The sequence below is a fragment of the Leguminivora glycinivorella genome, chromosome 17 (genome assembly GCF_023078275.1).
Source record: "Leguminivora glycinivorella isolate SPB_JAAS2020 chromosome 17, LegGlyc_1.1, whole genome shotgun sequence".
NCBI classification, from domain to species: domain Eukaryota; kingdom Metazoa; phylum Arthropoda; class Insecta; order Lepidoptera; family Tortricidae; genus Leguminivora; species Leguminivora glycinivorella.
The window spans coordinates 4,252,777-4,278,005 of NC_062987.1; the positions used below are offsets into that span (position 1 = coordinate 4,252,777).

The following is a 25,229-nucleotide window of genomic DNA, read 5'->3' on the forward strand; positions in this document are numbered from 1 at the left end:
CATTGTGCATGTGCATTGCCCCAGTTGCGCATACGCACACCTTTTCTATTTTCATAAAAATACATCATTAATCGATACTGATGTAAACAAATCGGTTGATTGAATGCGTGACAGATTTGACGCGAGCGATAATTGAAAGCTGAATAGGCTCATTATCGATAAGCTTATTGTTCTTGATTAAAAATAAACAGCAAACAAAAGTAAAAATCGCGCAGCCGAACGCGCGGCGCCCGCGGCTCACTCCACGCAGTTCTACCGGCGCGGCCTAACGTGTGCTGAGCACAGCCACTTTCACGTTTGCATACAAAAAACCGCGGGAAACTTCGAGAAATCTTGCATTGCAGCGTTTATAAACAGTTATGATGTGTTCTAGAAACGGTTACAAATTTTGAAGTTGGAACGTTTGTAAAAATTTGGAGTGCGCGTGAGTTTTTCTCGTGCGTCTCGCTTCCTGCTACCCTTCTTTCCTCTTCTGACTAGACTTTTGAGTTCCTTTTCCTTTTGCTGGATTAGACATTGGAATCAGAGTTGAACGTTTGCATCAGTGTGGTGAAAAAAAAGCTAGTGTGAATAATCGAGTGAAGTAAAGTTGTAGAGTTTTGGAGTGGTATACTATGGGTATGCGAAGGTCCACCATGCCACTGCTGAGCACGCTGGCGGCGCTGGTGATCATCGTGCATTCCGAGGAGGAGATGAGCCGAGGGTACAGGAGGGAACTGCGCCCGAACAGGGCTGTCGACACTGCCAGTTATGAACAGGTAATTTTTATTGCTCCTAATAAATTATTTATATGTATACTATATTTCTCTAAATAACATAAGGATCACTGCATATACTAACTAGCCCCGATGCAGAAGAGTTCGTCTAGTAATACAGAAATATTTTGTTTATTCTAATAACGTTTACACATGTATGACCGGTCTGGCCTAGCGTGTAGTGACCCTGCCTGCTAAGCCGCGGTCCCGGGTTCGAATCCTGGTAAGGGCATTTATTTGTGTGATGAGCACAGATATTTGTTCCTGAGTCATGGATGTTTTCTATGTATATAAGTTTGTATATTATATGTATCGTTGTCTGAATACCCACAACACAAGCCTTCTTGAGCTTACCGTGGGACTCGGTCAATCTGTGTAAGAACGTCCTATAATATGTATTATTTTATTTATGTAGGTATACCACGACCCAGTAGTGAGAATTGTAAAAGTACTCTAATATAGTTTATTTTGATTGTAAAATAAAGTTGCATATGTGACTTATATTGTTAAAAAAAAAGAACTTTAAAAAAATGTTGCCTTATTCACGTTCTCCTCTCCTATAGCAGTTCTGCATGCATAGGCTTTAAGATTTGTTTTTAGTTTATTAGCAGCAGCTTTAAGATTTGTTTTTAGTTTATTAGTTACTTTCCTTGGGCCGCCTTACATCAGTCGTTCGATAAAAGATAAAATAAAACCGGCCAAGTGCGAGTCGGGCTCGCGCACAAAGGGTTCCGTAGCAGCAAACCAAAATTACAGTTAAATCAACCTATCTCAAAAACTATAAGAGATACTTTGATCAAACCAAAAATCGTTGAAAGAGTTAATTAGCATGCATCACCTCTATTTTTTTTAGAATTTTATACCCCGTAGTTATAAAAATAGAGGGGGGGGGACATACTTTTTACGACTTTGAGAGCTGATATCTCAAAAACCGTTCACTTTAAGAAAAATGTTTTTTAGAAAACTTTATATCATTTTAAAAGACCTTTCCATTGATACCCCACACGGGTATGTACATCGAAAAAAAAATTTTCATCCCTCAGTTACATGTATGGGGGGCCCACCCCCAATTCCTTTTTTTTACTATTTAGTGTCATAATTTTGTAGCGGTTCATACAACACATATTCCCATCAAATTTCATCACTGTAGTACTTATAGTTTCCGAGTAAATCGGCTGTGACAGACGGACAGACGGACAGACGGACAGACGGACAGACGGACATGACGAAACTATAAGGGTTCCGTTTTTGCCATTTTGGCTACGGAACCCTAAAAATCGTAATTTTCTTCCTTTCAGTATCAATGATATTTTTTGTATTTCGAAGTAGTTATTGTATACAATACTGCCATAAAAAATAAACTATATTATTATTAGTATTAAACATTAATGATTTTTGAACTAAGACATTATTTTAGTACAAAAAGGAGAATCTCAAAAAATGGTCTGACTAGACGAAAACATATGCATCGGGGCTACATACCTACTACTCATACACGGGTTTCAATAAGAGAGTACAGGGCTTACGTATTAACAATAAGCTTTATCGCACCTTTAAATAAATACATTCTTATCAAGTATACTTGGTAGAACAGTGAGTGCTAAAAATGAAAAAGTAAATCAATCCCCCAATAACTAAACTCACTAAAACACACCTGTCCAATTTCGGTTAAATAATTCCGCATTATAGTTCCTCAAGCTTAACGTGTTTAATGCTACTTACTAACTTTTTTTACTTACTAACCATACTTTTAGCGAGATATCGCAAATTTTATCCACATTCCTTCCGTAGCTTCTTTTTACTTAATTTACAGATTTTTTTACATTACTTGCGGATGCGGAAGTCTATATTAATTATAAATAAATAATTATGGCTTTTATAATCATCAAAAGAAACGCGATGTGACTATTTCGCGAAACATAAACATTTTTTTAATTTGTTAAACGGCCAGTTTCCGCATATAAGTATATAATATTACAGTGATGTATAGGTACTTATAAATTATTAGTCGGATATAGTATTGCATGTAAAGAAAGCATTGTATTCTAAAACTTTATGATATCCAGGAAGTGCTTGTAGAAACTTATTAAATAAATACTTACGTAGTGAACGAGCACTGACCGAGTGAAAAGAAGGTCTTCATTTCAGTTTGTATAAAATGCTTTGTTGTTCTGAAGTTCAGAACGTGCGTAGCTTAGATGACAATTTAGCCTCCTAAGGCCCAAAGAAATAAGTGAAAGAAAAAAAAAATGCCACTGAAGTTTTTACTTGTGCAGAGAGCAGAGTTTATTTATCTAATATATTGATTTAAACTAACACGATTTGCACTCATAATTTTAGAACTTAACGGGATTTAATCGCGTAAACACTTACATTTATATTTGGTCCGACGTTCCGAACATCACATTATGTTCGTGGTCAGGGTCTCGATTGGTTCCCATATTTTTTGAAGTCCGATTTTTACTATCCACAACGTTTTCCGTCATAATTTTTCTTAGTCATAGTGTCATCATGACTAGTTATAAGTCATAAAATTAAACGTTAGAAATTGTAGTTCCGATTTTTGAAAGTCATAATTATTGTTAGTCATAAAATGTATTAGCCATAATAATCAAAGTCCATAGTTATACTCGTACAAGTCCATAATGTTGAAGGAAAATAAACTTATTCGGAATAATTGTTCTAAAGACTTTATCACAAGTCATAATGATTAATAACCATGTGTTTCTTCACTAATAGCATTCAATGGGATCTCTATTGTTTCCCATAAAAAATTGTTGTATTTAATGTTTTTTTGTCTGCATTTTCGTAAGTTGTAATTTGGATTACTAACTTGTCCAGTATTTATTACATTTTCATGGCACCTATTAAACCAATTGGTGTCGCCAAGGAGCCGACGTCGACAACTTCTATATCCGCTCTTAAGGACAAAAGGTAACTAGGAAAAGGAAACTAACGAACCTACACGAGGCAAAGGGTTAGATACTTTTTGAAACAATTTTGTTCCACCAATAAGTCGACGGAGCCCCGCTACTCGGGGCTCCTATTTCCGCTCTAAGGGATCAAAGGAAACTAACCTACCTGAGGAATAGGGTTACTTTTTGTTTGGAAGTCATAAATAGTATTTTATGTCTAAAAATTTTCTATGTAATTATATGTGTCTGAAAGGTAATATACTTTAGGAATTTTAGACATTAAATCTATATGCGGAACAATCATTTAGGGCGTTAAACTATATGCCTTATAATATTTCTGAATAATTATTGATTTGCTTTAAAAAAATTATACACATCAACTTTATGACTTTTAAGGTTATGGCATCCAATATGGATGGGATGCAATATGGGTTGTTAATATTAGAACCATTAAGCGTTATTCTTAACAAAAATTATGACTAAGTAGTGATGTTTATGACCACAAAATATATGAATAACAACTTCTGACTAATGAAATTCTGAACAATAAGTTTATGGGAAAGAAAGGGATCCCTCGTGGTCACGGGTCGACGCACGGGTTTATTTAATTCGTTTGAAAATTTAACGAAGCAAAACAAAGCCAATTCTGTTCTAGTATAATATCGTGGGAATTTCATTAGTGGGACAAAAAGGTAGGCGTTACCAAAATAGGCTGCCGTGGTAGAACTAGATCACCTAAGTATTTTTAATACTCGGTAAATAGTTCTAAATAAGATACGTTACTCGTATTACTCAAATTACTTAATAAACGTCACAATCATTCAGCAGCATTACACTGACTTTCTTTTGAGACGAAACCAGTTTTTGATGCGACATTAAGTTATGTAAAATACACGTGATGAATATTAAATTCCGAATCGGCCGGTTGTGGTAGGTTCACGGTAGTAGACTTTATAAACTTGTTTACGGGCCATTTTTTTGTTGTCCTTCCATTCCGTTACCGCCATAAAATTGGTAACGGAACGGGAAAAAAACCTGAGGAGCAGGACATGTCGCCGCAGTAGCAATATAATAACGTGAGTACAATCATAGATTCATTAAATATTTGGATTGAAAGAGCTCGCGATTCTGAGTGGAGACCCAATAAAAATTTCCAAATCCAAAAAAGTGGGGTGGACCACTTTAAAAAAAATGGCTTATAGTGTAAAAAAAAGTATAGTAGGTACCAATATAACCTCAGATTTTATCACGGATTATATTTCTCTCCGAATGCAACTAAAACTTACCCAGGCACTTTTACAAGCCCAAATATAATTAAAATTACATTTTACATATAATTCTTGTAAATCTTACAGTTACTGAAACATTCAGTTTTAATGCACCCATGTGTGCCAAAATCAATTGTTTGGGTAACAAGTGCGCTCATTGTTGATGTATAGCTATTGGGCAAGCTAGGTAACAATGAAAGTTTACTTTTCGTCTACATCGTTCATTTGTAGACAACCCGAATACTCACAACAACACGCGTTCGATTGTATAACCATGAAACCGAATATGTATCTTGGAATTTATAAAACTCTGATCACGCTATCTTTGAGAAAAAAAAATGTCAGTAAAAATGCATAGATATCCGTAATCCGTATAAAACTACATAATTGGGAAGGTAAAGTTTTTAGAAAATAGGCAAATAATATATTTTTCTCGTAGAATACTTTATAACAATCACGGAAAGGTGGCTCTTTTATTTTTATTTCGTATTATTTATTAATTATCTTTTTTAGGGTTCCGTAGTCAACTAGGAACCCTTATAGTTTCGCCATGTCTGTCTGTCCGTCCGTCCGTCCGTCCGTCCGTCCGTCCGTCCGTCCGTCCGCGGATAATCTCAGTAACCGTCAGCACTAGAAAGCTGAAATTTGGTACCAATATGTATATCAATCACGCCAACAAAGTGCAAAAATAAAAAATGGAAAAAAATGTTTTATTAGGTTACCCCCCCTACATGTAAAGTGGGGGCTGATATTTTTTTTCATTCCAACCCCAACGTGTGATATATTGTTGGATAGGTATTTAAAAATGAATAAGGGTTTACTAAGATCGTTTTTTGATAATATTAATATTTTCGGAAATAATCGCTCCTAAAGGAAAAAAAGTGCGTCCCCCCCCCCCCTCTAACTTTTGAACCATATGTTTAAAAAATATGAAAAAAATCACAAAAGTAGAACTTTATAAAGACTTTCTAGGAAAATTGTTTTGAACTTGATAGGTTCAGTAGTTTTTGAGAAAAATACGGAAAACTACGGAACCCTACACTGAGCGTGGCCCGACACGCTCTTGGCCGGTTTTTAAGTGACCGAAATGACGTTTGTGAAATTTAATGGCGGATGAGATTTTATACTTTATCTTTATCTATAGTTATAGCTCCATCTCTCGGTGAATTCGCTAACTAATTTGCGCGACCTATATATAGTATGTTGGTTTTTCAGGGATAATTATTTATGATGTTAACCGATTTCGACAGTTTTTACTTTATTAGAAAGATATTTTTTTACGTAAACTCTTGTATTCATTTGGTACTTCAAATGAGTACAAGAGTTTACGTATAAAAATCTCTTATATACATCCGCAAGAGTGATTAAATTGAAAGTAAAAATCTGAAAAAAAAATTTTTAATTAAAATATTTTTTTTTACATTTTCCTTAATAATTCTTTTTTTCTCCACTAAGAAAAAACTATTAAAAAATAGTTCTGATATGTACCTACAATTTCAGCACTTTCTAAGAATACCCCACTCGACCTAGTAACTTGACATTCACAGTTTGCCCCCCTTTCATTTTGGCCATTTCCTATAATTTATATTAATTAATTTAAAAAAAATACCTTCAATTTGTAGAGGTTAACGATGTCCATAACTATTCCAAATTTCATAGCGATAGCATAAGTAGTTCTCGAGATATTTAGTAATGTGACAGACGGACAGACAAGACAGACAGACGGACAGAGCGGCGCCATAAGGGTTCTTTTTGTACCTTTTTGATACGGAACCCTAAAAACACCAATGACAGCTAAGTGACACTGACAAAGAATATAATACTCACTAGGAGAGGACACAGACAGCTGATGTCGCTATTTTTTCTAATTTCATGCATTCAACACGCGCAAACGCATTGTCACCCTCATCCGCCATTAAATTTCACAAACGTCATTTAGGTCACTTAAAAAAGATAAGTAATAAATAATAGGGGGAAAAAATTACCTCCTCGTGATCGTTACAACGAACGTATTCTAATAGAAAAATATATTATTTGCGTATCTTCAAAAACTTTAACTACCCAATTGACGTTGTGAAAGCTTAGCGTGGTCAGACTCTGTTTATTCAGAATATATTCATAATTATAATTTCTGTGTATGACGGGTTAAGAATTTCAACACCCCCCTTGATCGACTTATCCTTGTATAAAAACTAACCAAAGAAGCACCTTCGAATTGTTTTATTTCTGTTTTACTTCCCCTTTTTTATGATACTGATAACATTATCTCGTTATTATCTCAATTAATGACTCTTTTGTATAAGAGGTACTCATTAAGCCATTTAACTGGTAATTAATTACTCAATTAAATTTTTCTCACCCATAACATTAGTTCAAAATATACAAATTGAGCAAAGAGTGTGATTAAGCGTTGTAAGTACACTGTTTTGGTAGATTCTTTAAAAGTGGTCGACTTAGTACAATTACTCATTTTAGTTTTAAGTCAACAATTGTTTATTTATTTATTTAAACTTTATTGCACAATTGAAAAACCACAAATGGCGGACTTAATGCCTTATGTTTATTGATAATTTTATAAATAAATAAATGTGGAGTGGACTTCGATATAGAAAACATACATGACCCAGGAACAAATTTCTGTGCTCATCACACAAATAAATGCATTTACCGGGATTCGAAACCAGGACCTTCAGCTTAGCAGGCATAAGAGTCATTACACTTACTACCAACTATACAACACCGGTCATCAAGATATAACACTGTACATATAAGGCTATAAACCTTCAAAATGTTCACTCTTGTACTGGACATGCATCTAGATTAATTCGAGGAATAATCTTCATTTCATCCTCACCTCACCAGGTTCAAGTTTTTTTTTTAATTTCCTTCGAGGTGAAGGTTAGAATCGCAACCAACCAGTGCCTTAAAGTCATTACCATTATCACAACACCTGTTCCGCAGTTATCAAACCTCGTTATGGTTATATAACAATAATAGAGTTCAATGTTACGTAAGTAGCAAATTGATGAGAGCGTTCAGTTCCGGACTGCGGGGTTTTGGGGCCTTAGCTAAATCGCCATAACTCGCATTTGAGATTATAGTTAAATGGTATGCATGGTACATTAAAACTGTATTGTTTTTCAAATGATCGCGTAATATTACAATATTCTGAATTGTATGGGTATAGCTCAATAAAATAAATAGTACCTACTTACATTAATAACCTAGGTAATACTATCAACTATTATGATCCACTTATTACAATTAGGAATTTATCATTGATACCTACAAAAGGTTGGCTAGCGTGATGGGCACGCTTGCGTCTGGTGGTCCCGGGACAAGTTTTTTGTTTGAGTAGTTATTATTTCATCTTTGAAAAATATATCGACTATCAAATCTATAACAAAACCCAAAAAAAAAAACTCCTCAAGGAATTAATGGATACTCCTCTTCAATTTGTATACTATAAAGTTTGTATAAAGTTCTACTTTATAGCACTTTGCTATAAAGTAGAACTTTATACAAACAGTCAACATCTGCACATGCTGCACCGAGATCTGTAGTCGCGGCAGCAGTGCCGGCAGCTCTGGCAGCGCTTCTGATGCTTCTACCAAAACCCGTGTTGTGTTGTCATATTCTCACAAGTGATGTTGAAAGAAAGAAGAAAAGAAAATAAATTTATTCAGGACGTTAACAAGATTCCTTGTCTATGGTACACATTTATTTTATTAATATTAACGTCTCTGAAAAGGCCTCAGCATTTTGTCAAGTTACCTACCAGGTATCTTAACGCTGGTCCTCCGTGGAGACTTATCCAACCGATCGCGTCAGTACACATATATTATCTTTAAACAAACAACGCGAAATAAATTGTCTAATAAGCTTTAAAAAAAAAAACTCGAGAATAATTAGAACAAGTATATCCTACGCATCACCTATTCAGAACCGGATAGAAATAGAAAGATGAAAAGCAAGGAAGCGGTCTCTATGGAAACTAGTTTGCCTAGAAATCATGGGAGGAGCCGGTAAGTGGAGCGTACGACATCTATCTTGCAATTAGTGCAACTTGCTATTACACAGTGCATTGACGCCGATCAAGGATGGATTTTACTTGATGAACTGTCATTAACTAAGGGACTAATCTTGCAAGGAATTGGCAATAAAAAAGTGTTATTATCGGGGCCGTAAACGGTAGTAGTATAAGATGTGTTGAAGAGCTATTTCGGTTGCACAACTTTATTATGACTCTACTTTTCTGATACCTTTTCCTTCTTTTGATATTTGATGTTTGTAACTAAACTTCATCACATACCTAGTTCTTCAAGTCAAATTTCAAAGCTAAGGGTGCGCGCTCACGGGCGACAAAGTTGCTCGGCGACTTTTTTGTCGCTCACATCTAGTCTATGGGCTAGTATGAGAGTGCGCACACTTGCTGGTCTGTCCACTTTCATACTATCCCATAGACTAGATGTGAGCGACAAAAAAGTCGCCGAGCAACTTTGTCGCCCGTGGGCGCACCCTCTAATAAAATAATAAGCTATTAATAGTAGTTACATAGTATAGTTTTTTTTAATAGTAGTGACATGTTTGATTAGTGACATTGAAAACGGTGTGATTATTTTTAGACATCTAAATAAGAATACTTAGCATCAATATGTGTGGGGTTTGTGGCGTTACCTCTAAATGTCGCTTAATCGTAAGATGAAGCATGAGAGAGAATGTGGTGCCTTTTAATACTTTACTTGAGCATATCAGCATATCACATTTACTTGTTGGGCAAGCAATGTTCAGCGAAGTGTCACTCACTCCTAGGCGACAATTGCTACTGCCACACCAGGCCCCGTAGCCGAATGGCATTTCTCCGACGCGAAACGAAAACGAAACGCCGCGAAAGGTAGTCTTGCTCTGTCGCGTCAACACGCAAGAGCGATAGAGATAGATATCTACGAGCGTTTCGTTAGCGTTTCGTGAGCGTTTGTGCCATTCGGCTACGTACCCTGCTATTGCTACGTGATTTAATACATCTAGATTATTATTTGAAACTATTATGTGTGCCTCATATATGTATAACAGGTTTGGCGTAAATAATACAAGAAAAGTAAGTACTTACTTCAATAACGTGTTCGGGAATTATTATATAAGTACATAATTATCGAAGGAAATAACTAAATCGACACGCTCACCTTTTTTGCCTGATTTCGATCGCGTTACAAAAATAATAAGAAGGGCGTTAAGCTAGTAAATTAAAATATATTTACCCAATTACTCTGAAAAACACAGATATTTATAGGTTCAATCATCCTCCTTATACGTAAATGTATATATCTCATTAAAAATTAACTATGATATTCTGTTTCCTACAATGGACTTATCTATATTCCGAAGTTAACGGAATTCAATAAAAACACGATGTACTTTGTATATACCGGCGATCTCGGAAACAGCTCTAACGATTTCGCTGAAATTTGTTATGTGGGGTCTTAGGTCCCGTGAAACGCGTATTTTCGAGTTTTCGAACTCTGAGTGAAGCTTGTTCGCACAGGTCAGTGTGCGTAGCCGAATGCACAAACTCACGAAACGCTCACGATAATATCTCTTTCGTAGCTATCTATCTCTATCGCTCTTGCGTATTGGCGCGACAGAGCCAGACTACATTTCTGCGGCGTTTCGGTGGCGTTTCGCGTCGCAGAAATGCCATTCGGCTACGGGGCCAGGTACTAGACCATAATGTTTAGTTTGGAGTGTCGGTGAACTCATGTTTATACTTATACTGATTTAATGATTTGGTCGGTATTTTTTGTGGAACACTTGGTCCACTGAATTCGGCGCGTGCGCCGCAAAAAGAGCGCATAATTAAAACATTACAAGAGTCATTACTGAGATTGTTGTGGCTATAATAAGACATATTCGTATGGTTGCCCCTTTTCATACAAGAATGGGTATAAATGTCATTAGCAGCGTAAAAGTAGGTATTGTGTTAACTCATTTAGATTAAATTACTGAATGTTAAATATAGCAGTCTTTAAAAACATTGCTTTATTTTATATTTGGAAATATATAAATAGTAGTAGGTAATTTGAATGTTTAAGTTTTTAAAATTTTAATTATATTTTATTTAAAAAAATTCATTTTATTTAATCTGTATTTTGATATTCTCTTTTAAAATTGTACGTAACAAAAATATGGGTCGGTAAACCCGAAATAAAAAGAATTTCAATTTCAATAACACCAACATTAAATCAATTACCTACAAATTACCTACATAATATAAATTATTATCTTATTCCCCGGAAATTTGAAATCGCAAAGCCGCTATATCGAATTCGAATAGCACAACGCACGAGATGACCCTTTTTGCATAAGTCATAGCGGTCATAGATCCACCAGTCGGACCGGTCGGCTTTCGACTTTCCTCCGCGTTATGCCATGTTTTGTAACGGCTTTCTTGGCGATGAGATAACAGGGTACCTAGCCAACCTATCGCTTAAGCTTCGTAAGCGTTTCGTGGCTAGCTTTCCCTGTCGCTTTTCGGGGTGGGTAGCCTAATAGTAATGCACAAACGCTCACGATAATATCTGTTTCGTAGCTGGGCATTTTCAGAATTTGGGTCCCCCCAATTAGCGTAAATTGTTAACAAGCTCGCTGTCAGTTTTGCGACGACAATTAAACAAAATCTGTCTAAAAATTTACTTTTTTCACATTCTGAATGTAGATTATCGCTTTTTATGTAATTAACACAAAAACAATATTTTTATTGAAAGTTCATGCTTAATTATCGTCACAAAACTGACAGTGAGTTAATTTTTGTTAACAACAATTCTGAAAATGCCCAGCTATCTATCTCTATCGTTCTTGCGTATTGGCGCGACAGAGCCAGCATTTCTGTCGGCGTCTGGCGTCGATGATTGCCATTCGGCCACGCCGGCTGTAGTGACAGAGACAGACTGCATTTCGATCGACACGTAGCGTCAACCATTGGCACGTCGGCTAGGCCAGCTGAAGTATGTTTGACATGCGTGGAGTAATCGTCCGTTAATTGCAGATTGGACACTTTCGAGTTATGTTAGGCGCGAATTTATTGAAAAGGTGTGATTACTAATTTGGACTACTAATTTGCTTTGGAAAATTATGTCAACTTTATTACATGAATGTTATGGGTTTTTCTTAGGTTTTCAAATGTAAGAGTCGAACAAGCACGCACGTACGTACGTTATTTACTTTACACGCGCGAATATATTTTTCTATGGTTACTAGTGTTACTACCAAAGCATAATAAGGAATTTAGCTCTCAGAAAAAGAAAATGTATTCTGAAAGCGATTAAGCTGTACCCCTTCTCCCAGATACCTACAAGCTACTGGCTATGGCTAATGTTAACTACTAATCCTAACCGCACAAAGTAAAAGTATTACTAGGCAATGAAAGTTAAAGTTTTCATGCCGAGCGTGAGTTTCACAAAAGTCTTCTATGTACACAAATTAGACGAGAATCGATTAGAGATAAATGCACCTATCGATCTGATCCACATCAAAGATCGTTCTATTCACAATGACGCGCGAATTTGATAAAATCTACCCGTTAATGGCATGACAATACGAACCAAGACACGTCTTCGTGAACGAAACTACGCATCTATCCATCCATACTATACTTAATACTTAATTTTATAAATGGGAAAGTGTGTGTGTCTGTTTGTTTGTCCGTCTTTCACGGCAAAACGGAGCGACGTATTCGCGTGATTTTTAAAGTAGGGATAGTTGAAGGGATGGAGAGTGACTACTTTTTGCCTCTTTCTGATCCCCCACTTCCCTAGAATGGGGGGTGGAAGTATGTATGGAGCATTCCGCAATTTTCGAATTTAACGCGAGCAAAAGCCGCGGGAAAAAGCTAGTAGTCAATAATTCATTGAATACAATGAGATCGTTGATAAACTGCCGACTAAGACGGACATTATCTATGGTACATTACCTACGCATAGAACATTACGCTTAATGCTTCAGAGGTTTTATAGCTAAGACGGAACCGCTGCTAGTTTTAGAATTCGTTAACTGATGGTGTGGTTGTTGAAAGTGAAGATTCAAGGATTTGTGAATATAATTAAGTTAATGTAGCTATACCGTAGCTACTGTAAGTCTACCAAAACGTATACTTACCTACTCGTAATCTAAGTATTTAGATAAAGGTAAGTAGTAATACAGAGTGGGGCCTGTAACAAAGGCGAAGAATTGAACTGTAGGTTATTCTCCTTACACTGATCAACATTTTGTTCAGTGACTTTTAAAAATTATGAAGACTTTAAATTTTTAATTTTTCATACAAAATAAATATTAGCTTCAATGTACGCCATTATTGTTGTCATTGACGTTGTCTGTCACACTTTAGACTTAACAGAATTCGCAATACATTACTCTTAGAAAAAACTTTCAAGGATGATAAAAATCAAAATACAAGTTATTTTTCAAAGTCGCCGAACAAATGTTGATCAGTATAAGGAGAATAGCCTAGAGTTCAATTCTTCGCCTTTGTTACAGGCCCCACTCTGTATAGAGATCAGGTTTTTTGGAGAAGGAGGTGTGTATTCGTAACGATATTAATTACCTACTTAAATAAAAGCTCGGCCATACATACGAGTTTTGAGAGCGTAGTCGGAGCGATAGCGGTGCGCCGGACGAACGCTGGCGTTGCGCTCAGCGGACGCCGGCGGGACCTAACGAGCGCGGATTGCGAGATTTGCGAGCGGAACGCGCGCGCATTTAGCGAGCATTTCGATCCGCTAATGCTACGCTATCAAAACGCTTTATGTGTGGCAGAGGCTTAATACTTTTCAATTTGCGAAGAGATTGAAGGGTTTTTAACCCCCGACGCAAAAACAACGGGGTGTTATAAGTTTGACGTTTGTCTGTGTGTGCGTCTGTCTGTGGCATCCTAGATCCCGAACGGATGAACCGATTTAGATTTAGTTTTTTTGCTTGAAAGCTGAAATTAGTCGGTAGTGTTCTTAGCTGTTTCATGAAAATCGGTCTACTGTGTCGGGGGTTTTTTCAAAATTTTAATTTTGTGGTTAGGTTATTAAGAAAGGCAATCGTAGTGCTTTGTTAAGAATACTGAACATTTTTCACCTTACCTCTTATTAAACCCTTCCACCTTCCCCCAACTTACCTTAGATACTTGCATAGTTATATTCATTTACAAACTAGTAAAGTAAGCAACATATCCAAATAAAAGCCAGTAATCCAAATATCGTTATGAAATATTAACTATTATTCTACAGTACATATATTTGTAGAAAGTGCAACGTGGAAGCGCTCAGCCAATAATGACACGTTGTTAGCTAACCATATACATCTAACATGTATCGAAATTGCCTAGTCAGCTCACTGGTTACTTTCTCATTTACCAACAAAGATAAACGAGCCAGTTAGTTTTAGGTAGGAAAATACAAGTCTCTGCGCAGAGAATCACTGTCATCTTGACAGCGTGCGTCCCGTATATACTGCGAAGGGGTCCGCATTCCTTTTAATTCTCCCTCTATTTCGCTCCATTTGGGACAACGTTTTACGCTAACTCACAGTCGTCTAATTCTAAATCTTTGGCACAACAGCTGCCTTGGTTCATCCTACCGAAAATGCCTAGTTGCCGAAAAAGTTCAGGTGCGGAAAATGCTTATTAGGTAACGAAAACATCTGTTTCACTTCGGCGCCGATACATTTTGGTCCTTAAGCCCTTGATGGAATCTTGGATTGGTCCCAGGTCTGGGGCTTCTGAGATCTGTAGACGAGACTTATATAAACGCCACGCGTCGTCGAGGAGCTGGCAGCTTCCTCAATGTATCAGTCTAAACAATCCAGCGAGGATCTGCTCGCTGCAAGACTGCAAGTGTCTTCGATAGATACTGTTGCCGTCATTGTATTTTTTGTTGAAATTATGTAGTAATGTAAATTTCTATGTACTTATTTCTTATTCCTAAGTTAATACAATAATTATTTTGAGGTATCAATGTGTTTTTTCTGTGGATAATAGACTAAAGTTTTTTCGAGGTTTTATGTATTAAGATAATAACCACAAAATTAAAATTTTGAAAAAACCGCCGACCGCGACCTAGTGGACCGATTTTCATGAAACATGGCTAAGAACACTCCCGACTAACTCAGCTTTCAGACAAAAAAAACTAAATCAAAATCGGTTCATCCGTTCGAGAGCTACGATGCCACAGACAGACACACACACAGACAGACAAACAGACAAACAGACATACACACAGACAGACACGTCACACTTATAACACCCCTTCGTTTTTGCGTCGGGGGTTAAAAACACACAATCCGTTACCCTAAACGCATACACCTTCTCCGTGTCATCGTGGGTAACAAAAAATTAAAAATATTCGATTTCAAATGGCGGTGGGATTATGTTCAGAAAAACGCTGTTTTCTTACAAACAAAAACAACAATCAGTTGAGCATGCCAGCATTGCCAGCTCATTTTAATTACGCTGTAATCAATTCTTTTTTGCCGCCAATTTTGCACTATTGTCGTACATTCACACGACGCGCACTTTTTCGACCATTCAGCACACAATGCTGTATATAGAGCATACGTCTAAATGCTTTACGTAACACGTTTTCACTTACGAAATAGTATGAGAAAAACGAATGATACACTAACGTTGTGGAGTAATTAAAAAGTAGTTTTAAAATTAGCTACATTACAGATCACATTCCAACTGCAGAGTCGATCTTAGAACCTCATATAGATTTCGTGGCCGTCTTGGTGCGAAAAATCGAGGTATCATGTGAAACTGTAGACGTAATATTTATTTTGAGGCTATATAATGAGATGAAAACCGTAATTGTAAAGGTTTTACATTTTTAATCGACTTGCTCGACAAACGTGCGATTTTAGTTAGGTACATAGGTACATTGCGGACTCTTGAGTGTGCAAACAACTGTAGCATAAGCATAACAGTCAAGTAGGCACCTAATGGAACTCGCATTTCTTAGTACGTTACCGAAATTAAATAATAGAAAATATACATAAAATTACACTTTGCTTGCCTGTAGCTGCAATAGCTACATAGGTAAGAAAGAAAATTGAATGGGAGTTTTCAGACTTGGTTGGAGTTACCTAAGCTTTTAAGATTTCTTAAAGATTTTTTTTTATTTCAGCCTTGGAAGGCGATTGAGCACCCACCACCGCAACCACCAGAACCAGCGCACCAGCCAACCCGAGGCTGGATCGAGTCTCTCGAGTTTTTAAGGTCGGTAGAAGAAGTGCCGCCACGCCGAAGACCTGTTCGGAAACGGAAACGGCGGCCATTGCCCCATCCCGACACGGAACCGCTCGAAAGACACCAAGAAAGCATACAAGCCGCTCATACAGAGTTCGAAGACCAAACAATTGATCCCCCTAGAAGAAAACGCAAAAGACCAGAACACCCCAACTACCACTTCACAGAACAACCAGTGGTCACCGATGAAAGACCTCTACGAAGAAGGGGTTTAAGAAAAAAACGACCTGAATACGATGAACAATTAGATGGCATAGATCCGGGCCAAGCTGAATTTGAGCCGTTTGACGCCGATCTCGAAGATGCTAAAACATTTCCTAAATATAAGCAATTCGAATACGACTATACAGACATAGAATTTAATACGGAGGCCCCAGAAGCAAAATTAGAACAGGAGGTGGCTGATCAACCTTATAATGTAAGAAATGAGTTTTACCCTAAAAGTTTGGGACAAGCAAATAAACAGAATGGAGCATCAGATTCTGCGTCCATTTCATCATTCGAAGATAAATTTAATAAAAATACAAAAGTAACTGAAGCGCAAAGAGTACAGGGTACAGAAAATGCTACTTCCAATCTAGAAAATAATTCAGACATCATGGTTATGAGACCTAAGGTAAGCTGGATTTACACTTTACAATACACATATAATTTTTAGCAATTAAAAAAAGTATGAGCACGTTAAAACTTACCTAATTTAGTCATCAGTCTTGTTAAACAGTGATCTTACATCCTAAATAAATTAGGTTTTTGTAGGAAAAAATAATACTATTTGGCAATGTTACTGCATATCAGATAAGCAATGCTTGAATGAAGTTTAGACCAATTAGATTAAACTCAAAAATAATTAGCAGGGGTAATATTTGATACCGATGCATCTTTTTTTCTGTGAAATAACTGTAATATATGCTATCGAGTAACATGTTATAAAACGGCAAAAGCTCTAGCCTATTATTAAATAGCAGAGGCTTTAGTGATAACAACGGAAACGTTATCGTTAATACAACTTAAACTAAACATACTGGTTATAATTATATTTATCTTTCTTTCAAACAACTATACCATAGGCTTTTCTATTGCACATCGTCAGGTTAGCTAAATATTAATAGTTTAAATTATGTACCTATGGCGTAAACTACGTATCCTCATCTTTTCGTTCTAGGTTCAAAAATTGAAGTTAGGCATTATAATTAATGGCACAGAACACAGTTATCTTCCTTTGTTAATACCTTCTGAGGAGATAATGAATCACATTGAGGATTTATTTGTTACACAAACAATCAAAGGTAATACAGTGTTAACATATAATATACTTAATTCCGATCATACAAGCAAACAAACTACCCAAACGACTTTATTATCGCAAGAGCTCAATGCGGCAGTTTCTAATGTTATTAGGAATGAAGAAACAGAGCAAAAGGAAGGCCATAGCTATGGTAGTAAATTAACACAGAATGTTGTAACAGAAAAGAATATTTTAAAAAATATTACTAATGATACAAATAATGTAACGAGTAACATAAGTTTATACGATACAAAAGCAAAAATAAACAACATGAGTCTGTCACCGCCGCAAAAATATTTTGATTTACACGATATTTCGGAAAACGATGAAAAAGAAGATGAAAATTTAAGCTACGATGACAAATTGGCACATGATGTTATTGCAGGAGGTGGTCTTTTAAAGTCACCATTTTGGTCTGGCAAACACAACATTGGACATCGCCCTAAAGATTCAAAAGTTTTGCCAATGCCGATATTAAAGGCTTTTCTCCCTTACTATGCTCGGAACCAGAGTACATATCCGACAGAAATAAATTCAACAAAACATAATATTAGTAAAACCTCTTCCAACAGCAACACAGAAAACTACTTAAGAGTTAATAATAACTTAAATAGTATTCATAATAAAAATCCAAATAAAATACACTTATCAATACCAGCGGAAAAATTTCTTCTTGCTTATGGTATATCTAAAAACAACACTGAAAGAATAAAATATTTCACTTACGACGACGACCCATCTCATGAAGTTATTCATGCTCATAGTTACCTGGAGAACGCCACAGAAAATCCTTCGTTTACTCCTATTGATTTCCACGAAGGTGACAGTAAATTTCACTACATTCTTTTTCCTATATCAAAAACAAAATATATAGCCATTTACTATCGATTAAAAGAGAACGAGAAACACGCCAACGTTAACTTCAATTTAGGCGTAAGCGATACAGAAAAACACATTTCTATGTCAAAGCCAAAAGAAGAAGAAGAAGAAGAAGAAGAAGAAGAAGAATATACAGCTAAAACGAATAAAGTTTCAAATATAAATAAGGGAGAAAACCTTAATGCCGATTACGGTAAAGAAATACTAATACTAGATGTCTCAAAAAATGGAAATCAGTTTCGCGACAAATCTGGAGGGATCAAATATGGCAGAAAACATATAAATAACGGACGTTATCCAAAGAAATGGATTAACACACATAAAATGATCGGTAAAGTAAATGTTCTCCTCCCTGCTCCACCACTAGAAGATAATTATGAAGTAGAACTTTTGCCAGAAGAATCAGAGGTTGTAATATCTGTTAAAATGTCCATACTTACACTACTAATAAGTATTTATGTACTGATAAAACTTTATAACAGTTTCAGTCCTAAAACATTTATGTAACCTAAAATGTTCATAACTCGATTGGTGAATATTTTCTAATACTAGTAGGTATGAAACAGTATATAGCTTTAAAACAACTATAGGTATACAGAAAAGTCTGTAGTCTTTTAGGGATACCATAGGGTCAAGCTCACAAACTTATTGGTAACGATTGACCCACATTTTTTTACAATAGGTGGTCCATAAAATAAAAATAATATTTGTAGTTCGCCTTAGCTTTGTATCTCGCTGACTGCACAAACTCGGCATTTTTGAGTTTGTGCAGTCAGCATTAAATATACGTATAGAAGCGGCCAGGTGCACTCAAATATCTTAACACACACTTTTGTGTTTGTTAAGATATATATGTAATCATCTTAGCCTTATTTTTCTGAAATAGATTTTCCATATTGCAATTTTTGTCATCATCGTGAATGTCACGACGATTAGAATTTGCGCGGGATCGTAAGCTATTTGAAGATAATGGAACAATAAGCGAATGGTAATAAATGCTTTCGGGAAGCAATCAAATAATGATAAGGATTACGAATGGGATAATTCGCAATCTGGAAAAAAATATTTTCCCAAAACACAGCACCTACCTAATTTCATACGCCCTGGCCCTGTCACTGTATCAAAATATAATAATTATCATCAACCTAATCAATTTAAATCGATTTAATTGTATATAATGCAGTAATTGTAGCTAAATAAACTATGTAATGTACATATAACTTGTTTAATAAAATTAACGAAAAGTAATCACATTTTTTGTCTTAAGGCATTGTCTTGACTTAACATAGGCACTTAATAACTATTTACTGTCTCTTTCACCACCGTGTTGAATTTTTGAAACTTATCTCCGTGTAACAATAATTAACCTATTTAGTACAATTCGTTACACTTTATTTATTCCTTAAAAACATAATTGGTTTTAAAAACATATAGGTCTTCTTAATAATATCTAATGTGACTTTATTTTGTAATAATCGTTGATCTTAAAAAATATTTCAGGAAGATGGAGCGATTGACCCCATAATGCTGAAACAGCTTTTGAAGAGATCAAACGGATCTAGTTTGAGCGAAATGTTGCAACGACATAATCTGTCATTAGCAGATTTATTACAAGGTAGAAACGAAGCTATTTCAGCACTAAATGCTGGCGCTACGTATGAGCCTCAACAGTCAACTGATACTTCATTGGAAAGTAACTCCCAATTTAATGAAGAAGAATCCAAATATCCGACGAGAAGACAAACATTGTCAAAAGACAAAGTAGCACCGGCGGAGCCAACTTTAGATAAAAATACAAAGGGACCTAAAAGTAATGAACATACTGAAAACATTGAACCAGATTCTAATAAGGACGCAAACAAAACAGAAAATCAAGAATCAAAACCAAGAATAAATCCTAAACGACGTTTTCCTACCGGTATACGCAGAAAGCTAAGGATGAGGCCAACATTAAATAATACTCTCAAAGCTCAGTTAAGCAGAGATTTAATAGCCTTAAGTGCAAGAAAGTATTCTAATAATAACAAGAATGCAACTAAATCCAGAGAATGGAAGGAAATAGTTCCTATGATGCTTGACCGAAGTAAAACTGACAATGATGAAAATAATAAAGACGACGTTACGGCAACAGCATTAACAACTACTGAAGATCTAGTTGAGACAACGACACCTAATTTGAAGATATTGAATTCATCTTACTCGATTTATGTAGGAAAAAACATTAGCAATGTGAAGTATAATGAAGTTGAAACCATTGCTACCACAGAAGCAACAACAACAATTACCATAGAAGTGATGCCTGATGAGATAATGAGTGAAATTGAAAAACCAAAGGTCACTCCAATTGTCAGTCCAACTGCCAACAACGCTACACTCAGACGCCAAGCTTTCAACAACAGATTAAAACGAAAACGTCTCAAACATAAAAGTTCTACTACAGAAAATCCAACAGACGATTTGATGCGGAATTTCCTCGGAATGGCGAATTTGGTATCAGCTTCACAGTTTATAGAAAGGACTCAGAAACCTCATACAACTCTAAAAATGAATGACACTGAGTTTGCAACGGAATTAGAAGATTTCCTGACAACAGAGACTCCGGAAACCGTTGATGACGGAGTAAAATCTACCTCGAGGTTACCGACTGCAACCACGCCTAAAACGACCACACGGACAAGTAGTATAAGCACCACGGAACAAACAGCGAAATTTGAAATCCAAGAAATATTAAAAGACAAAATGAGTAAGTAAAACTTGCATTTTAACTTTTTTTAAATACTTCCCTCTTTACCCTCTTTATTAAGAGGCGTTACCATTTTTCTAATTTGGAAAGCCCAAGCCAAGAAAAGGATTTAGTCAAGCTTTATTCATTTTAGTCCACCAATTTAATTTAATAGGTACGACGCTGCACATACCGATTTAGAATTGAGACATGACAAAACAATGTACGGTAGAGTATAAAGGTCTACAAAATAAATCTGCGATGGCAAACAGAGTGAAATAAAAACCGGCCAAGAGCGTGTCGGGCCACGCTCAGTGTAGGGTTCCGTAGTTTTCCGTATTTTTCTCAAAAACTACTGAACCTATCAAGTTCAAAACAATTTTCCTAGAAAGTCTTTATAAAGTTCTACTTTTGTGATTTTTTTCACATTTTTTAAACATATGGTTCAAAAGTTAGAGGGGGGACGCACTTTTTTTTCCTTTAGGAGCGATTATTTCCGAAAATATTAATATTATCAAAAAACAATCTTTGTAAACCCTTATTCATTTTTAAAGACCTATCCAACAATATATCACACGTTGGGGTTGGAATGAAAAAAAATATCAGCCCCCCACTTTACATGTAGGGGGAGGGGGGGGGGGGTACCCTAATAAAACATTTTTTTCCATTTTTTATTTTTGCACTTTGTTGGCGTAATTGATATACACATTGGTACCAAATTTCAGCTTTCTAGTGCTAACGGTTACTGAGATTATCCGCGGACGGACGGACGGACGGACAGACAGACATGGCGAAACTATAAGGGTTCCTAGTTGACTACGGAACCCTAAAAAGGACCGTTAAAACGTTGCATTGTGACTTTTGGAAAAACCGAGCAAAGCACGTGGATGATTTACTTTTCTTTTTTTATTTCAGCCAAAGAAAGACTTGCAAAAATACTACGTGAGCGAAACATGACTCTAAATGAGTTAGTGAATCACAGAGAGCGGGGATCGAGCCACGTGCATCTCGCCGACATATTCCACAACGCCTCCAAAGAACCGAACCCGCCTGAACCGTTCCTAACAAAATCTTCCATTGAACCTATATCGAAGGAAACTTATCCATTGCGCGCCATATTAGAAGCGAACACTTACGAGACTACAACTAGAACAGCATCATCACAGACAGAACAAAACAATGCTCAAATTCCAGTTGTTATGAACTTTGGTAATAATGTCAATGAAAATGGAGAGAGTATGGGGATCATATCGTTATTTAACAAAATAGCTGAAAATGAAGTAACGATAGATAAAGCTGAAATAAGAAAAGATTTAGAGGGGACGCCATATGTCAGCTCGGTTGTAAGTGTGAATGCCACGAATGCCAACGACACAAATAGAGAAAGCAGAGTGATGGCAGACAGCGAAGATTGGAACGAACTACTGCTGTATATGCAGGCGCATAATATTAGTACGTTTGAAGACGACTTGCAGACCCTGGACAAAGGTAATTACAATTTATAGAATACCTATGTGATCACTTCACTCCTATAGTATAAGCATGTAGTTAATTCTTGTCCAACCTGAGTCTCTCCTTTTGAACGCTTCGTTAACTTATCGGCTGATTTGTAGGTCATATTTGTTTCTATGGACAGATATCATCCACAACCAATCACAATTTTAAATGCGTTGTTTTGACATGATAACAACGCATTTAATATAAAAAAAAACTAAGTAAGGGTTTAAAATTAACCATCGAGTTCAGAAACAAGTCAATGTACCCAAAAAAAGTTTATTTTTGAAAGGTAGGTACTTATAGGGAAGCCGATAGGGCCCGTGAATCGTAAAATTTCTATGAACTTAGGTACCTATATATATTATTGTCTGCCTTTACCCTATCAGGGACCACAAATAACTAAAAGAGAAATGAAATGAAAAGTAAAGAAGAAAGACAAAAATGTGGAAATAAGACTAAATAAATAAATAAATATATTATTGTATTTTATCATCACAAGTGCTTTGCGTATTACATTCACACTCGTATTCATGCTAAATTATTGTTTGCAGCCCTTTTTACACAATGTACTATTGTGAGCTCAAATTCGGTTATTGAGTACGGTTCGGAGTATTTTGTAAACTTAAGCTTTTAAATATTCTTTCAGGAACCAGCCTAAAGGAATCTTTAGAAAATTTGGAGGGAGAAGGTTTGATGATATTAGAAGACCTTCAGAAACTCGAAAACTTCCAAAGCGACATAGCATCCAGTTCAGGAGAAACTGTAGAAACAAGTAAGCAAGATAAAAGAGAGCATTTCTCGGAGAGTCCAGGCATTCTTAATAAATTACCCAACAATACAAAGTCGGTGGCTATCGCTACAGCTAGCATTCTCGGCCTAGCTGCGATTCTCTTCTTATTAACTTATGTAGCGTTCAAATGGAAGCAGCAAAGAAGTAAGTTGAGAAAGAAGGAAAGCTTTTGCGATGGCCCCATTCCTTCGCCAGTTTTCGAGAACAGAAAAAGTAGTAAAAATAACTGTAGTAGCCGAAGTATTAGTCCAATGATATCAAATACTAATATTTATATGAGTACTTTAGAGAGTACTAGCGGGAAGGAATCGCCTGATTATATGTGGAACTCTCTAAGAAAACCATTCCAGTAACGTTTTCTAATAAACATAGACTGAAATTGTAAGTAATGTTTGGTAATGAATCATAATCTTACTGATGAAGCGTAAGAGTCTCAAGGACCTTCTGCCAAAAAGCAGCTATCATGCAATTAAAGTCACGCTCCTTTTAAAACTTTAAACGGTAGTTCCGATGCGAAACTTGGCATGAACTTTTAAGTCATAGTTCTGGTATTACTTCGATGTTCTGCTTAAAATGAAATATATTTAATACTTACTATAGTTAGAGCTACACGCTACACGCTCAAGGATTGTATGTCTGACGTGACACTATAAGCCAAATAGCGAAATAGCCTTTTCGAGCTCTTATGATTAGCAACAAATACTAGAATATGTATATTATTATATGTTACCTACTTGAAAGTGCATGCTAAGTTGCATTTCATTGTAGCGAGCTGTATTTAGCTGTATTTAGATGTCGCGCACCGCCCCGCGCGCCGCTGCCGCGGGTAGGCCCGTAAAACTCGCTTGCTATATCGCTCGGCGGCAGGGGTTATTGCATGCCTTACGCGTCGCTGATTTATTTTTTTTATCGCTTGCCGCTACCGCCGGTCTCCTTAGACCAATGTCTTGGTCAGGGCGAAAGTTTGAGCAAAAATCAATCATATTAAAACGGCTAGGTTCTTGTGACTCTTAATAAATTGTAAATTAAATAGTGAGTGACCTGATATTATTAGTAAGGGCTATTGTATATTTCTATAAATTAATTTTATTTTTAAGTTAGATTTGCACTTGCATTTTTATTTTTTAGATAGTTAGGATGTAGATGTCATGCACAAATTAGGCAAGTGTATGTGGTAGGTATCATAAATCATCTTACTAACATGTTAATTTGGCACTATTTTGGACTGAGGGCAGCTACATATCTACATCTGAATTTGTTTAAAATATTACATTAATCTACCGAAAATTATGAACACGAATTGTTCAATTTCTCATGTCGAACAAGTGTGCACTTGTTTATCTGAATGAAAATGAATTTATGCGAATGTGCAATCTATTTTGCACCTCAAATGTGACTGCCTTAATCGAAATCCATCGACATGTATGTGTGACATGTAAGGAAGAAGGTATTAATGTCTATAGAAATAGGCACAAATAATAGTTATTTGTTATACAAGAGTGCAAAGTTGTATTTTAACGCCGAGTGTGGAATTGAAAAACGAGCAAGCGAAAGGATTCTATAGTTGAAGCACAAGCGAAGCGAGTGGTTCGAGAATAGAATCCTGAGCTTGCGAGTTTTTCAATACACGAGAAGTAAAATACATTTGCACTCGTGTGTAACACAAAACTTTTCCCCTCACTATAGCGAGGAAAGTACAACGCAAAAAACGCGTTTATCACTGCTTCCAGTAGTTCAACAGGTGGTTAAACATCTTCATCACTAGATTAACCCACTTTTATCAATTTTAAAGCAGAAAATTTGCCTCTAATCAAGGTCAAATTACTTTATCCAC

At 36.1% G+C, this 25,229-nt stretch overlaps 2 protein-coding genes across 2 annotated transcripts in view; one reads left to right on the plus strand and one right to left on the minus strand.

Moving 5' to 3' along the window:
• LOC125235378 (actin-histidine N-methyltransferase) overlaps positions 1 to 25,229 on the minus strand; it is a 49,927-nt gene that overhangs the window by 20,722 nt on the left and 3,976 nt on the right. The window lies entirely within an intron of this gene.
• Positions 286 to 24,967, plus strand: LOC125235377. The gene is made up of 5 exons (XM_048141929.1): positions 286 to 758; positions 16,101 to 16,838; positions 19,887 to 21,129; positions 22,024 to 22,596; positions 23,252 to 24,967. Exons 1-5 carry the CDS (start codon positions 615 to 617, stop codon positions 23,746 to 23,748), a joined length of 3,195 nt encoding a protein of 1,064 aa, XP_047997886.1. The 5' UTR covers positions 286 to 614; the 3' UTR covers positions 23,749 to 24,967.

Coding starts and splice junctions, on each gene's coding strand:
- LOC125235377 (XM_048141929.1), top strand. CDS start 615: ATGGGTATGCGAAGGTCCACCATGCCACTGCTGAGCACGCTGGCGGCG. Junction 16,839..19,886: donor TCATGGTTATGAGACCTAAG/GTAAGCTGGATT, acceptor AAAATATTTCAG/GAAGATGGAGCGATTGACCC. Junction 22,597..23,251: donor CTTGCAGACCCTGGACAAAG/GTAATTACAATT, acceptor ATATTCTTTCAG/GAACCAGCCTAAAGGAATCT.